This window comes from Populus trichocarpa, chromosome 17, assembly GCF_000002775.5.
Source record: "Populus trichocarpa isolate Nisqually-1 chromosome 17, P.trichocarpa_v4.1, whole genome shotgun sequence".
Taxonomy (NCBI): domain Eukaryota; kingdom Viridiplantae; phylum Streptophyta; class Magnoliopsida; order Malpighiales; family Salicaceae; genus Populus; species Populus trichocarpa.
The window spans coordinates 4,442,269-4,459,112 of NC_037301.2; the positions used below are offsets into that span (position 1 = coordinate 4,442,269).

At 34.3% G+C, this 16,844-nt stretch overlaps 1 protein-coding gene across 1 annotated transcript; it reads left to right on the top strand.

The window, feature by feature from the left end:
* Nucleotides 1-295: 295 nt before the first annotated feature.
* LOC7461301 (probable helicase MAGATAMA 3) lies at nucleotides 296-16,062 on the top strand. The gene is made up of 21 exons (XM_024589209.2): nucleotides 296-430; nucleotides 569-684; nucleotides 775-928; nucleotides 1,067-1,200; nucleotides 1,345-1,557; nucleotides 2,830-3,021; nucleotides 3,676-3,711; nucleotides 4,395-4,480; nucleotides 7,493-7,543; nucleotides 7,744-7,855; nucleotides 7,933-8,038; nucleotides 9,999-10,096; nucleotides 11,047-11,151; nucleotides 11,228-11,320; nucleotides 12,021-12,074; nucleotides 12,290-12,348; nucleotides 12,447-12,531; nucleotides 14,081-14,449; nucleotides 14,848-14,970; nucleotides 15,075-15,161; nucleotides 15,378-16,062. The coding sequence occupies exons 2-21, from the start codon at nucleotides 577-579 to the stop codon at nucleotides 15,582-15,584; spliced, it is 2,472 nt and encodes an 823-aa protein (XP_024444977.1). The 5' UTR covers nucleotides 296-430; nucleotides 569-576; the 3' UTR covers nucleotides 15,585-16,062.
* Nucleotides 16,063-16,844: the final 782 nt, after the last annotated feature.

Consider the following 16,844-nt stretch of genomic DNA (forward strand, 5'->3'; position numbering starts at 1 on the left):
ATTTAATTAGTTTTCTTTCTTTGAAAAATATCTATTTTCTTTATAATAAAACTAAATAAAAATTAATTTTTAAAACTATACCACAATATCACACGGGCGAAAAAACTAGCGTGAAGTATTGGAAGAGTAATTAAGGGCGTAAAATTTAATTCCAAGATTGTTTAGCGGTAGAAAGTTAAAAAAAACTATATGTATTACTAGGGGTGCAATTGGACAAAAACAGAGAGTATAAGGTTTAATTGTTAAATGTAAAAACTATAGGGGTGAAAAAATAAGTAACAGAAATATAGGAAAATATTTAGGTTTTTTGCCTTTGTTAAACCCTCTCCCTCTCCCTCTCCCTCAGTCACTCAGTCCCTTTCGCAGAACCCTCGTGGCCGGCGAGTTGCGCCACCGGCAGCCCATTCTTCTTCCTTTTTCTCTGTAAAGGGTAGGGAATTTTTGCTTATTTATTTATTTATTTGAGGTCCCTTTTCATTGGATTTTCATTCATGGACAAGAAGAGTTTGTGTCAAAGTCTTGAATGGATGAATTGAATATGGGTTTTGTGATATTGAATGTCTGTCAGGATAAAAGATGGCAGTGGATAAAGATAGGCTTCGGGAAGAAGAAGAAGCATCCTTTGTTCGTTTTTGCAAAATTATTCTCGGCTGGGACTATTTTGGTCTCCTCACAGAAGCTGCTGTATTTCTCTTTCACTTCAATCTGTAATGATTCCATGAATGCATATGTTTTAAGTAATGAGTTTTCTTATTTTCTTCTTTTTGAAAGCAGAAACAGAAAAAGGAGCGTGGCAAGGGAGGTGGTTCGGGTTTAAGACAAGTAAAGAATACGTACAAAGATGTTGATGATTATCTTGCGACTTTCGAGCCCCTTTTATTTGAAGAAGTTAAAGCTCAGATTATTCAAAAGAAGGATGACGAAGAAGGTTTTTGTTTTCTTCTTGTTATTTGGAAAATTTGGCCTTTTTTCAATTATTTGATGTTTGTTAGTGCCTACCTTGTTTCAATAGTGCTAAAATCAAACTTAAAGTGATGATTTTACATAATGTATTGGGGTGCTGCAGTGACAGAATGGGTTCTGAGACTTGTAGTGGAATGCAATGAGTCAGAGGGATTTCTTTTACCTTCAGTTACTTATGGAGATGATGAAGGCGAGAAAATAGTACAAAATGATCTTTTGCTGCTTTCAGAAGATCAGGTATTTTAATAAGCAGCCAATTGACAGTTTCTTACACCTTTTATTATCATTGATTTCCTTTTATATGCAAGAATGTGACTTGTTCATGGACGGTTATGCTATGCTAGGCTCAGTTATGACTATGTAGATTGTTGCTTGTTGCAGTTTAAAGAGGGTGGTGGAAAATTCCCCCAGGTCTACGCATTTGCCTTGGTTGAGCAACGCCAACATAACCTTCTTAGACTTAGAATGTTTTTAGCTGGGGAGGTCATGAATTTAAATACAGATGTTATTGAATCTCGTACAAGACTGTTGAAGATGCACGGTTTGATTACTTCTCCTGGATTGCTGCATGAGAAACGCTTGTTTAGTGTAAAGGTAACCTTTTTCCATAACCAGATTGGTGGCATTTACTATTTTCTCTGCAATCATTCATTTAAGAAAAATACGTGCATTAAAAGTAAATAATGCTTCTTTGCAACTGAATATAACCCACCAAAGTGGAAGGATTGGGTAAAGAGAAAAAAAAATGAATGCTTGTTAATAATAAACATGTAGATTTTTAAATATGATGCTTGTGTGTTTTGCTTGTGATGGAACAATACATGGGTATTTTCTTGGGTGATTTTTTTTAATATAAATCCAGAGCTGCTAATCATGTGAAATGGTGTAAAAGGATCAATATAGCCAGCCCCAACTAGTTTGGTGTTGCGGCTTTGTTGTTCTTGCTGTATAAATTCAAGCTTCACATATCGATTTGATTCATGTGCTTTTACTTTCATCTGAAAAGTCTTTGCAGCTATATTGCTTTATCCATTTGCAATTGCCATCCAATTTGTGGGCACCAGTTTAACTGCTTGTGTACTTGTTTAATCCTCCTCCTGGCAATTGAAAGTTTCAATGCATGTTTCTAGAATTTCACATATTGACCTTCATTCATCATTATTAAATTTTAAGACAAGAAGTTAGAATTCATTTTTTTATTTCTCTTGTTCATTGGTTTGCTTGTAATAGGAGGACATTCCATATCTCTTGTTTAAGTAACTGCATGTACATGTTTATGCATAGAGCTATATACATGTAGTTGGTTTGTTTCAAAGTGTATTACCATCAATAAGTGGAAAAAACCAAAGAAAGAAAGAAAAAGAGAACAGATTGCCTCCTAATTTATTTGATTTCTGACATTGATGGTTGGTTTGCTCTTTGGTAAACTTTGGGTTAAGTAAATTTAGGGACTTATGCCGGGCTTAATGTTATAGATATGTGTGTTGAAATAACATTTGATAGATAGCTTTGCTATCAAATGGTTTTTTGTTGAATTCAGAATTTAATTGTTGAATAGTTGATTTGATACACATCCATGCCCACTTTTGCTGTAGAATAAAGTTAGTAATTTCACCATTCTTGATTGTGTAGAATCATGCTTTAGTATCATATTGCATCAAGCTGCTGGATTCACATATAGGTCAATGCTAATATGTTCCTTTTTCCTTTTCTTTCCCTATCGTTCTGTCCCAGCTGTGAGGATTTTCTTCCTAAACATAGCAATCCATGTATAAAGTGTGGTACACTAAATGGAAACAACAGCCTTGAAGTTATTTGTTATCATAATTGTATTAGGTTCTCTAATGCATGCTTTACATTCTGCAGATATGCAGCCTATCAACGATCTCTCGTGAATACTTTGCTTTGCGGTCAATTGGCTCTCTTCCTTTCAAGGATTTAATACTAACAGCTGCTGATAAAAGTTCCGGTTCTGAAGACCAGGCATGGAAAGTTTCCCAACCTCTGTCTGAACATTTTCAAGGAAGTCTTAATAAGTCACAAATGGAAGCAATAGACGTGAGTTTATGCTAACACTGTAATGCCGATCAATTTTACTTCTTCTCCCTCTAGTTACAAGTAAATTCATTCTACAAATTGCTTATATTTTAGAAAATACTTTTTTCAATCCTTTTGTCTCTGACGTGTGATGCACCATGTCATGTACATTGAAAGCACACAAACAAAACTAGAAACAGCTGAACACCTTTTATGTTCAATGAGTGGCTCATTAATATAACGTGAATTCAGTGCTTTGTATGTTCCAAAACTATAAAAAAGTCTGTGCAGAGATATATCATTCCTAGAATTTGTGTGCTCTTCAAATACTCTTTCATTTCTCTAAATACAAATCAACTAAAAGAGAACATGATGAAGAAGATACAAATCTTCTCACAAACAGCTTCGCATTCCAGATTTCTATTACAAAACACCTATATTTTGGCAGCAACTGTAAAATAACACAGGAAACAAAATCATAGCCCAAAGCTCTTTAACATGAGCTGATAACTAATCCTTTTAATGATATTCTAAGGATATATAGATATATGGTGGATCCCACTACTTATTTTTGAATGGTTAAAATATGAGCATTAAGGTACTTGATTTTTTCCCCTCCAAAAGATACATATCTATCTATCTATTCATCTAAAGTAACTTTTTTTTTTCCTGCAGGCTGGTCTATTGCGCAAAGCCTTTGTCTTGATACAGGTCTGATTTGTCTCTCTTTCGTGTGTTTATTCTGATCCCTTTCCTTTCTTCATCTTATGGTTGCTTAAAATAGTGGCAGCCATTCAATTTACCAACTATATTGAACTTCTATGTTAGGAGTTATTCGATAAAATATAATATCATGTTGAAGTCACATGGATTTTATCAAGTATCGATGCCAGTTACAATTTGACATTTCTATGATTACTAGAAGGTTGTGATTATAGTTACTTCAAGTTACAAAATTTTAGTGGGTTTACTTATTTTGCTGGAAAAAAAAAAACATTTCATCACTCTGTAATTGTGCTGCGTGTTGAATGATATTATACAACTGCAATTCAATAAGTATTATTCCTTGAAAAAGGAATAGAATACCATTCAATTCATAACATTACAAACTATTAAGTATGTTTACTTATTGTGCTGTGGAAGTTAATCTTATCATTTCGTAATTTAACTAATTTCACTATAATTGCCATAATTACTAACAATAAAGTGTGATGAAAGTACCATGTTATTTTAGAGTACTACTATATATTTGTAAAAAGTCATCTTTAATAAGTACTTGCACTTAATGTATGGAAAATCTTATCGTATTCCTTCATAAACTCGAAGGCATTATAATCACAATTCCTTTCATTACGTATTTATATAACCTTTGTGAGTCATTTATGTTTTTCTAGGGTCCTCCTGGAACCGGGAAGACACAAACTATCCTCGCTCTTCTTAGTGCAATTTTGCATGCAACTCCAACAAGAGTGCACACCATGTGAGAATTTTTCTGACTTGTATTTGCTTTTATGGATCTTTTAATCATTTGCTTCTCATTTTTAATAAATTATATAATTGTGGCATCAATTTTAGGTTTTAACCATTTGCTGTTGTCTTGAGCAATTTGTAATGCAACCAATCTGCCATTTGCATTTACCTTATGGTTCGTCAATGTTTATTTAGGGGTGAATAGAAGTTCATGGAGATTGAAGAATAATGGTTGTGATGTTTTTGACTGATAAAGGGTGTTGTGGGAGGGATGCTGCTCAAACTAATTGGGGTATCATGGAGATGAAGAATGGTCAAATGTGCTAAATTTTTGGGATGAAAGGTACCCAACCTCCTGAACTATCAGGTCAAAATGCCATTAGTTGTTCGTAAACAAAACAAATTACTCTAGTGATTCCTTCACAAGTTGTTTGATTTGATTTAATCTACCATTGAATCCAACTAGGGTTCCACTCAATTGTTAATCGAAGCTGGTCATGTGAAAATCAAATGTTCACTAAAAAAGGGGGAAAATTTTAATTTATTTTATTTGATGAAAATACAAAATGAAAGAAAAAGATAAACGAAAAAGTGAGACCACACGAAAGTATTAATCAAGTTCCCAATTCTATAGCCTTTTGGAGAGAGAAAGTTCTGTTAGGGAGGAGGAGGAGAGAGAGAGTTGAGGTAATAGCTGCAAACGACTATGGATCGGACTTTTAACATCACAATTTAATTGGTTATGGATTTTTGAGTATCGATTTTACTGGAAAAGATAGATTGATGGGCGAACGTTACAAATGGTTGGTGATATTAGGCTTAATTTTTGTTGTTTAGTACTTAATTACAATGGATTTTGTGGTTGAAGTTGGTTTATGAAGGTCTTATGATTATGTTTATGTTATTTTTGGTAAAAATTAGATGAAATTGAGTTGTAAGACGGAAAGGACAAGTCTCATCAATTTTTAGGAAAACTATGGCTTGCCAGAGAAGGAACAGGACCATTTTGCTGTTTAGAGCATTTGCTTAGTCTTTAAAGGATTGTTGTCTCTCTATAGTTTATTTGAACTAATCACTCTATCATTGTTAGTTATCCGTTGCAGCATGCATATTACTGGCTTTGTCTTTCTTTAGCCCTTTTGAATTCTGAACCTGTTGAACTCTAAAAGGAAAAGTGAAAAATCTTTTGTCTTGAAAGATCATGTGCTTCATTAAAATATGAGTTTCTCCTTTTGGCATTCCCTTGTTTAAAAGTTCAGTTAACGGTAAATATAATGGAGATTCTAAGGTTGTTAAAATTTGTATTTCTTCCTGTTTTAAAATCTCAAGTTTTATGTGTTGACAAGTCCAAGCATCCATCTCCTACTTTCCAAAAATTACATCAAACACCTTGTTGGGATCCACTTTTATGGACTATTCTTTTCTGAACTTCCCATTGTCCTTGTATGCTGCCTATTGTTTGTATTTCCCAAATGATTTAAAATCTTATCCTGCCTATGCTCAGTGTTTGGCCTTGGAGTGATGTAGTGGGTGTATTAGCTATCAGTCAAAACTTTTATTTTATTTTTTTCATCAAACAAAAAAATTAAGTCCCTTTCATCTTTTGTTTTCATTTTTCTTATCATTTTATAATACTTTCGGGAGGAAAAGTTGAGTGGAAAACGCGTGACACTCACGTATCCTGCTTTTGTTATTCAAATTTACTGGTGTCCTAAATCAAATCAAACAATTTGTCTAGCTACTAGTGGCATGGGATTTTTTTTTTCTGGGACCAATGGCACTTTGACTATTACTTTAGGTACCTTTTAGCCAAATTTTGGTTTTGGGGACCAAAAAATTGAAATGGTTTGTGTTGTTGTTGTATTTTTTTTTTCATGTTTATGATCTGATAGAGCAGCCTTCTAGAGGTTTATTCTGTGTTGCGCCTGGTGAACTTGATCAAAGATGGGATGGTCTGAGTTTCACATAGAGATTCATGGCACTTGTACCTTTTTGGATGGAAGATTGTTCATAAGGCACTTCCTTTACTTTTTGAACATATATGCTTTATTGGGTCTTCCTTTGCTGTTTTTTTCTTAGAAACAATTGGTCAAGGTTCAGGGATGACTATGTTCTATCACTTTGTGATATCTGTGAAGGAGGAACAACATCTAGCTTCAAAGTTGGAAGCTTTCAGGAGTTAGGTAAAGGGAAGTGCATAACTGAAATGAGTTTACTCAATCAAAGTGAAGTTTGAGTGGTCTCAGTGAGAAGTGGTAAAAGGTTGTTTCAAGTTTTTGAATTGGAGATCTTTTGAAGATAGAAACAAATCCAGGAATGGTCCTAGCTCCCATAAATCATCTTTGAATGTATAAAATTTTTAAAGATACTCTTACAAAATGCCCCCCTCAGAACCAAAACCGCACATTCTAGCCCCCCACCTCAACCACAATTTTATGATGTATGGATTCATACCTGCCTGGAGAAAGAAATCTCTTGCTATCAGGCTTAATGTAGGCAACAGAAACTAGATTTATTGCAGAAAACAGCACATTATCATAGGAAACACTATTTCATAAGCAAAGCAGAATTGATGGGATCGTGATAGAGAAACAAAACTATAAAAGTTGTTTTTAATTTCTATATGAAGCTTTTTTTGCGAGTGAGTGGCTAGGATGCCTTCAATTAATGATTTCGCATTTGATGGTATTCGGATGATATGGCTCACTAAGATTGGAATGCCTTTTGAGAGAAATGAAATTTGCAAGTCAGTTAATGATTGTTTTTGGTGTTTTGTTGTTGAAATAATTAACAAAAGTGTGATTGCAGGAGATGAGTCATCCTTATTTTAATTGTCAATAGAAAAACAAAATATACTAGGGAGTGTTGACGGTGTAGATGATGCGAGATAATTTCATTGTGTTTTTTGTATGCATTGATGTTATGTTCTATATGACGGGTATGGTACCCCATGGTTCCCTATCTGGTAAAAGATTCTTTTGCTTATGGAAATATAAGTTTACTTTGTTATTCTCTTATGCAGGGCTGGGTTGCATGAAACTAAACGCGGGTCAGAACTACCAATTCAAGAAAAGTATGTGCCAGTTGTTTTCTTAGTTTTACACATCTGCTTACCTTTTTAACTGTCTTGCAGTGTATTAAATTTTTTTTTTCTGGAGTTTAACAGTCTTGTAGTCCATTTTATTTTGAACTTATTGGATTTTTAAAAGCTCAATAGAATGAGAAAGACAACTTTTGATTCCTACTGAACCATGAAAGTTGTATAATTTGCAGGTACAATCATTGGGCACGAGCTTCTCCATGGTGGACTGGTAACAATCCGAGAGATAAGAACATGCCTAAAGATGGCGATGATGGTTTTTTCCCTACCAGTGGAAATGATTTTGTAAGTTGAATTTTCACATTGTACAATTATGTTCTTGTAAGATCTGCACGTTCTAAATTCAAACTTAAGCTCTGCAGAAACCAGAAGTCATTGCTTCCAGTCGCAAATATCATGTACGTGTGTTGGTATGTGCCCCATCAAACTCTGCTCTAGATGAAATAGTGTTGCGCCTTCTCAAGACAGGTATGTGTTTCCACACTTGCAAGTCTGTATTTCATTATGTTTGCTTCCTTTTGGCATGACACAATTATTGGTGATGTTTGGGTTTTTTGTTCTGTCCATTTTGAATTTTATCATTCTTTCATTAGCTCCATTGATTTATGAAGACATCAAGGCAATGTAGGACTTGGCCAAGGTTCATGTGATTGTAAAGGAAGTTGAGTGTGGTAGTAGTTACGTATTGGATACACTGGATCCTGAATAAAAATATTAGTGATGCAGGGACAATAATGTTTTCCTATTTCATTAACTTGTAAAGGAAGTTAAGTGGGGTAGCAGTTCCTTCCTGGATACGCTGGATCCTGAGTTATCTTAGAAAATAAAAACAAATTATTAATGATGCAAGACTGATAAAATTAAATCTTGTTTCATTATCTTAGACTTTTAAACCAATGATGGAATTTTAGTGTTTTCATTGAATTAACTAGAGGAAATTGTCTTAAACAAGTTGGGGTTGCCCGTCAAACTTTTCCTCCATTCCACCTTTTATCCAAGGCTATGTTCTCTGTTGGTTCTTAAGAAACCAACTTTTTTTTTTTTTTGATAATAAGAAACTAAGTTTTCTACTTGTCCAGCTCAAGATTGATTCCGTTTATTGTTGGCCATTCGATTCAATCTTCAACATGTAGAAGGCAAAAAGTAAGCCTTTGATAGTATCATCCCCTGTATCCATTTTCATTTTTATTACTCTTTTCCTCGCACAACCATCTTAACATCACTTTTTCGTACTTCATATTCCAAAATGCCAAAAGCTCTATTCTATGAGGAAAAAGTCAAAACTAGCCTATAGCTGTTCTGAAAAGTATCCCGCAACTTGGTAGTTAAATTATTCTTCTTCCAGCTGGTCTCTGGTCATCATTATTCTGTTCTGGAGCCACCTGGTGATTAGCGTGGTTCCCAATACCCAACATAAACTGCTGATGCCAAGTTCATTATTCTTCTTTACTTCTAAAGAAAGAATGCTATGTCTGATCTGTCCATGTTTGTTCTTACCATGTTTATGTATCTGACTGCCTGAGAAGCTTTGATTAATTACTTCCCATTTGTTCTAATAGTTTTTCAACTTGATGTGCTCAATGACTAGTATTCTAATATTTCTTTAATGTGCTATCAAAGTGAGGGTTTCAGAGCCATCATTTCTTACTGTACTCAGTAGTGGGGAATGACTGTAGGATGGATTATTTGCTACTGAAAGGGGTTCATGGGTGATTCCATGTTTGGTGTCAAATTTGTTGATGGTTTCCATCTTCTTAATGGGTAATTCAAGTAGGATGGCTAATCTATTGAGTTTCCTTTTGAGTATTTGGAGGGAAAGATTCTTCGTAGAAATCAGGTGTTTTAGATGTCATCTACTGTATTTATGTTTAGAGAAATGCTACAATTTTCAAGGATTACGTGTAATTGATGGATGGGTTGTTGAATCTGTTGCTTTCACTTTGCATCTACACCTGGGAAACTGATATTGACAGAGGACATATGGGATCTGTGTTAGTGTGGGAACTAAGCACCCAGCATCTTCGGAGTCACTAGCCCTTTGTTCTTGAAAGGGTGAGCCAAAAGTTTGATGTGAGAGATTTGGGATGTGATTGTGAAATGATCTTTTTGAAGTATACCATTGATCATCATGAATTAAGATGATGAAATATTATTAGGAATAGGCGTTGTAAATAAACTGTGGCTCCTTGTTTAGTTTTTCTGTGCATCCCTCTTATCCTCTTCCAAAATGTGGGTACTTTCAGGCAGAGTTTGTTATCCTAAAATGTAAATTTGATATGCCTGACCCCTAGATCCATGCACATACCCTAATCTGAGAAATGAAGGTTGTGGATAGGATAATGCTCCGCGCGCGCGCGCGCATGTACAAATTATATTCAACTCTTTGATTGTCATTCTAAAACAAACTGTTCTTTTTGTTTTTTTGCAGGTGTTCATGATGAAAATGTCCGTTCATATAATCCTAAAATTGTGCGGATTGGTCTTAAAGCTCATCATTCTGTCCAGTCAGTCTGCATGGATAACCTTGTATGTCTTGGCCTAATAACAAACACTTGTTATTGTCGCAATTCTTATTTTTTTTACTATTTATTCGCGCATGGTGTTACAATTATCCTGGTGTCCTTTATTTGGATTGCATAATGAAGAACTTTGTTGCTATTCTTGTTTTTGTTATTACTGGTTCTCCCACAATTTTGCAATATCTAGATGTCTTCAATTAGATTGCCAAACAAAGGATTTTGTGTGCATTTGAAAGAGGAAGTTACTAGGATTTCAATAGAACCTTTTGCTAATCCATTATTCCAGAACAAATTTTTGGGATGATTTAATCTAGTTACAAGATATTTTCAAATACTTGGTTGATTCAACAAATCAACCAATGCAGTGAAACCAAAGCTAATTAATAAAGTCAACGAACTATGAAATCATAAAAGGATAGTAAGTGGGAATTATATGTTTGCCAAATATTGGGATTATTAATGTGATTAAATCAATATAATACCTTCCAATTCCTGATGATGAACTATTAATCATTATATTTGGTTTACCTTTTCTCTTACAATTTGGTGGATAAATTATAAAAGTCTATCAATGTATGCATCAATGCTGGACCACCTATTGAATAGAAAAACAAATTGCACTTCATTGTTTATATGTCGTGTGATCTACATATCAAATAATAATCCATGAAGTTTAAGAACTCAAATTTGCAAGAAAAAGGTCCATGCAAAACTTTATATTCTTGATACAGCATATCATATGCATAGTGCCTCACCTATTTCCAAGGAAAAACAAATTGCATTTCATTATTCATGTCATATGATCTACATATCATATAAGTAATCCATGAAGTTTAAGAACTCACATTGGCAAGAAAAAGGTCTGTGAAAACTCTATATTCTTGATACAGCATATCACTGCTAGATACTTCTACTGTGTGTTATTTTGAAGGTTGATATGACTGATTTCTCCTTCAGGTGAAACAAAAACAAGGTGAATCAGCTTCTGATAAACAGAAACATAGAACTGCAGGAGGGGATACAGACAGTATCCGTGCTGCTATTCTAGAGGAATCTGTAATTGTATGTAAATCCAACTGTCTTGAAAGTGGAAGCTAGCATCATGTAAACTCCCTTAGTAATTTTTCTGTATTGGCAGGTCTTTTCCACCCTCAGCTTCAGTGGTTCGGCACTTTTTAGTAAATTGAACCATGGTTTCGATGTTGTTATTATAGATGAAGCTGCCCAAGCTGTAAGTGTTCATCATCTCCTTCATTCTTGTTAGTCATATGCAGTGGGTGCCTTTAAGACTGTTATGAATTGAATTCACAAAAATTAAATGCACGGAAGCTCTCAGATTTAATGGAAATGTAAAAAGATATTCAAGTAAGTGGTGACCAGCTGGTTCAAGACTCATCTTGTGTTAGAAATGTTACTTGTGGTGTTCCTTTTTTAAACAATGATATCAAGATCAATGAGTTATTACTTGGATTTTCTTGTGAACGTTACGAACTTTTGAATTAAAGGGTGTTGAAGTAATTGTGTTAACACACAAATCATATGATGCATCTATAGCATAGACAAAATGCTAGGATGGGTAATATGTTAGGTAGATAGAAACTTATGTTGCACATGGCAATTGATATCTCAAGCATGACACCGCATTTCATGAAATTAGATGCGTTGGAAATAAAAGGAAACGTAAGCATGAAGGTGTGGCTTGACTAGTTGACTGTAGTATTCAAGTTCATTCATTTTGATATGTGGCACCATCAATTATACTTCACATGTGGGCTGCTTTACAGCGTACGTGCTAGTCCGTGCTTCTGTTGCTCAAAAGATAGCTTTTCCCAGTTTATAATCATCTTGCAATATTTTTTTTTTTTTGTTAATGTTGAGATATTGAGATGCAGTTGTTACTCACTTGGGTTTGTGATATTACCCTTGAACAGGTTGAACCAGCAACTCTTGTGCCATTGGTCAATGGATGCAAACAAGTATTTCTGGTATTTTTCTGACATCACCTTTGTGATTTTAGTTTGACTTGAAATCTTCATGCGTGATTCATTGTGCTATAACATATTGCAGGTTTCTAAAATCCATACCAATATTAAGCGATTATTGGACAATTTGACAGTTCTGATAGTATCCTGCTTTTGCTTTAGAAAATAGGGAAGAGTGTTATGAATAGCTGTCAGACTCACTTAACTTTTTGTTTCAGGTTGGTGATCCAGTTCAACTCCCAGCTACTGTAATTTCTCCCACTGCTGGGAAATTTGGGTAGTGATATATTCTCTCTGTTATTGTTTCATATCATTGCATTAACATTGATAATTGGATTAAAATATTTAATCTCTCTCTCATTTTTAAAATTAAAGCTATGGCACGAGTTTGTTTGAAAGGTTTCAAAGAGCTGGTTATCCAGTAAATATGCTGAAGATGCAGTATCGTATGCATCCAGAGGTCAGTTGAGAATCTCAATAAATGCTGTGAAGAACTTAAGTTTTATGGTTATGATAACAATTGCAACATATCAGATTTTTAAAATCGAAGTTCATTATCAAACCACCACTGGAAAGAATGCTAATTAGCATCTTCTACTCAACTTTGATAAACTGAACATGTTTGGCTGGATCTGTTTTTAATGTTGTCAGAGTAATTAATATAAGCTTTAAGCCTAGCATGGTGGCATTTCTTTTTAGACTTTGACCTCATTAGTTCATGGCAAGTACTATGAAGTCTGTTATTGAGAAATTTTTTAAACTTGTGATGCTATTGTTCATCAATTGATTTAATTGTGTGAAATTTTTTCATGCACTTAATTTCGTTCAACTTAAATTTATTGCACACTAAGTTAGATATATGATTTTTCACATAATGTTTTTCTACTGTCCAATTGTTCCCTATTTCAAAAACACGTTAAGAGAAGAATCCAGTCTTTGTAGAATCTAAACCACCCAAATCGACTTGTTGACATGGTATAGGACACTATCTATCAACATCGTACCAGAGGTGTTGTGTTATTCATGTAGTAATCTGTATCATAGTTTTGAATAAAGGTTGTTATATGCTGTAATGGGAGTTATTTAATGGATTCAAATAGTGGCGTTTCTTTTTTCTTTTTATTTTTTTACTGTTATTGAGGGTGTAATGGCATTTATCGGTCAAATTGTGTTATGTAACTGTAACGGTCATATGGCTGTTATTTTGAAGATAACGTCTGTTATGTTCAAAAAAGGGCCTTGATAGTTTTCAGTGTTTGACTTCCATTTGTGCTTATTTTCAAGATGCTACACAAAAGAAGCAATTCCAACTTCTATGGATGTACTAGTAGTATGCTACGCTCATACTCAATTATCTTTTTTCTCCTCTCTCTAGGCTCATCTTTGTCTTTTAATTCAACTCTCCACCATTTTCACTCAATCACAGACTTCCTTTTGATTATTTTACCAAGTCAATTCAAAAGGTGAATTATGTGCTTGTAAGAGATACACTCCTGAATACAAGTAATTGAGGTCATTTTTAACTCAACTTTATTTATTTATTTTACGTATTTGTGTTTGGCACATGTCTTATCATTTTAGTTTAACAGTTAAAGTATATACTTTAAAATACTTTATTTTGTATTGGTAACATGAATTTTAAGTTATAATACATTACAATTTTTTATATGATATTAAATTATTAGTTAAAATATACTTTTTGTTTTTTATAATACATTAGAAGTGTATTATAAAAAAAAATGGAATTATTAGAAGCGTTATTATCATGTTTATTTGATAGAACTTCAAAAAATATGTGAATATTATTTTATTAAGAGTTGCTGATGCATTGATTACAACATTGTCCTCGACCATTATTTTATGCATGTGATAGGCAACAATCCACAATTATGATTGCAACCGCATCCGTGATTTAAAACTATGATCTGTATTCTCTTCCCTCTAATTTAATTTTTTTCGCAAGAAAAGGTGTATCAGCTATCTGACTCCATTTACATGTTGCCCAACAGATAAGGAGCTTTCCTTCAAGTGAATTTTATGCCGAGGCACTGCAGGATGCAGATGATCTTGAGAGAAGGACAACACGTGATTGGCATCAGTATCACTGCTTTGGTCCGTTTTGCTTCTTTGATGTACATGAAGGGAAAGAATCTCAGCCTTCTGGAAGTGGGTCCTGGGTGAATGTTGATGAAGTTGAATTTGTGCTACTCCTGTATCATAAACTGGTGACCATGTATCCAGAGCTTAGGTCGAGCTCACAGTTTGCAATTATATCACCCTATAGACACCAAGTCAAGCTTTTCCAGGATCGATTTCGGGATGCTTTTGGGCAGGAGTCCAAAAAATTTGTGGATATTCAAACTGTTGATGGTTTCCAGGTAAATAGGTTTGTCCACTAATAAAGCTATTGATTTGGTCTCTGAATGGTCATATGTTATCATCAATTTCTAGTTTTTATTTATTTGCTAGATGGAACTGCGTAATCTTTTATCTGGCAGGCATGTTGACTATATATGTTCTCTGCAAAAAGAGAGATGTACTTTTGCAGAGATGTATCTATAGGCAACACTATGCATTCTTTTACTAGAACTTTAGAAGAGCACTTAAAAATTCTGATCACGATATTCAGCCCTGAACTGGTAGTAACTATAATGGCTCAGTGGAAGGACCAATATTTGGTCTGGTTAACCCAAATATCACTTGAAAGAAACAAATAATGAATTCTACAAAATAATACAAGACTAACTCATAAATGTGAAACACCTTCACTTGCCAGGGTCGAGAAAAGGATGTCGCAATATTCTCATGTGTTAGGTCAAATGATGATAGAAGGATTGGGTTTGTATCTGATGCCCGGCGAATGAACGTTGGTATCACTCGCGCTAAGTCCGCTGTCCTGGTAGGGTATTTGTCCGATATAGTAGTCTTGTTATTTCAAGGGATGTATTGATAAATTTCTTCGTTCACCTTCTCATACAACCTAAACATTGATTTGTGTTTTAGGTCGTAGGGTCAGCATCAACTTTGAGGAATGATGAGCATTGGAACAACCTTGTGGAAAGTGCCGAGAAGAGAAATGTTCTATTCAAGGTGGACACCCATTTGTTTCTATTATTTTCCCTTGTTCTTTTAAATCTCTTTTCCTTTTCTCCTAGTGTTTCCTTCTTTCATTCATGTGGGTTCTTTTCCTTTTCCTTTTTTTTTTTTTTTTTGACAGTCAACAAATTATGAAATTTGAAATATTTCTGATGGCAAAATTACTTTGGCCTGTAGGTCCAGCTAACAAAGCTAGTCTTACTCTTGTAGGTCTCGAAGCCGTACTCTTCATTTTTCAGTGACTCAAATCTCAACTCCATGAAGGTGGAGAGATCACTACCAGATGGACTTGACACGGGGGACATGGAGATTAATGAGCTCATGGATGTACATCGGGAACATGCTGATGAAGAACAAGCAGAGGACAATGACTTAGAAGATGGTGAAATGGATGGAGGTGGCTATGATGAGGACTGATGTAAACTGGCTTCTTATGTCGATGGATCCACTCTATATGCTTTTAGTTTTAGCCAATTGATATTCCTGAGATCCTCTAAATGGAGGGTGCTGTAAAAAGAAACAGAAGGATGCTGATGAGTACTTCAATTGAGATGGCGACTAGCGGTGAAGATAATGAGGCAACCGCGCAAGTATTTATTCTAACCGGTCACTGGCAATTTATCCAGTGGCATGCATTCTGTCAGTCACGAGAGCTCTTTAGCAGTTATTTATGAGATGCAAGTATGTCGATTGATACCCGAGAAGAGCTATTGTTGTCTGATGCTGCTGAGTGCTGAGGAACTACATAAATGGAAAGGATAGACTTCAAAATATTGTTTCATTCTCAAGAAGGGGGTTTTTTTATTTTAGTAAAAGAAACTCTAAATATTTACAAACAAATATTTGATTTCCCAACTGAAGTTGCATGACCAATACTGTGGTTTTTGTGCTATCATCCATCATGCTTTGCTCTCATTCTATCTGGGAAGGAGAAACATCACTGCTTGTGGCCCACTCAATCATCCTTCAATAGCCTTTCTTGGTGTCTACTGATTCTTCTGAACGATATCTTCTCAACAGTGCTGATAGCTGAGGTATCGTCATCAAAACTCCAATGTGTGTTAATTCTCATGCTTTGATTTTTATCCCATATGAAAATACGAGGAAAAAAAATATTAAACTTGCTTTTGATGGTGATGTTTTATTTATTAAATAATTTGTATATAAAAAAAGAAAAGAAAAAAGCAATCATATTGAAATTTTGTTTGGTTTTTTGTTTGGTTTGGTTTTTATTTATAAAAACAATCATATTGAAATTTTGTAAAATATAAAAAATAAAACCAAAACCGAACCGAAATTGGTTCCAACCGACTGGTTTCAGTTCGGTTCAGTTTCGGTTATTTTATATTAAAAATAAAAAACAATATTGTTTTTTGGGTTTTTTTTTGAACTTTCTGATGGGATTGGTTTCGGTTCGCTTTGGTTTATTTTTAACTAAACCAGTTCGTTTCGGTTCGGTTGAGGTTTTTTGGTTTCAGGCTTATGAAATCGAAACCGAACCAAACTGAATATTTTTTAAAATATTTTAATTGGTTTAATCAGTTTTTTTTCATGATTGAATTTTTTTAATATTATTTTAGTTTTCTCGGTTTAATTAGTTTGTCAGTTTTTTTCACCCTACTATATAATGTTACCTTGGCGCAAGCAAAGCTAAGAAAATTATCTCCCTGTCGTTCT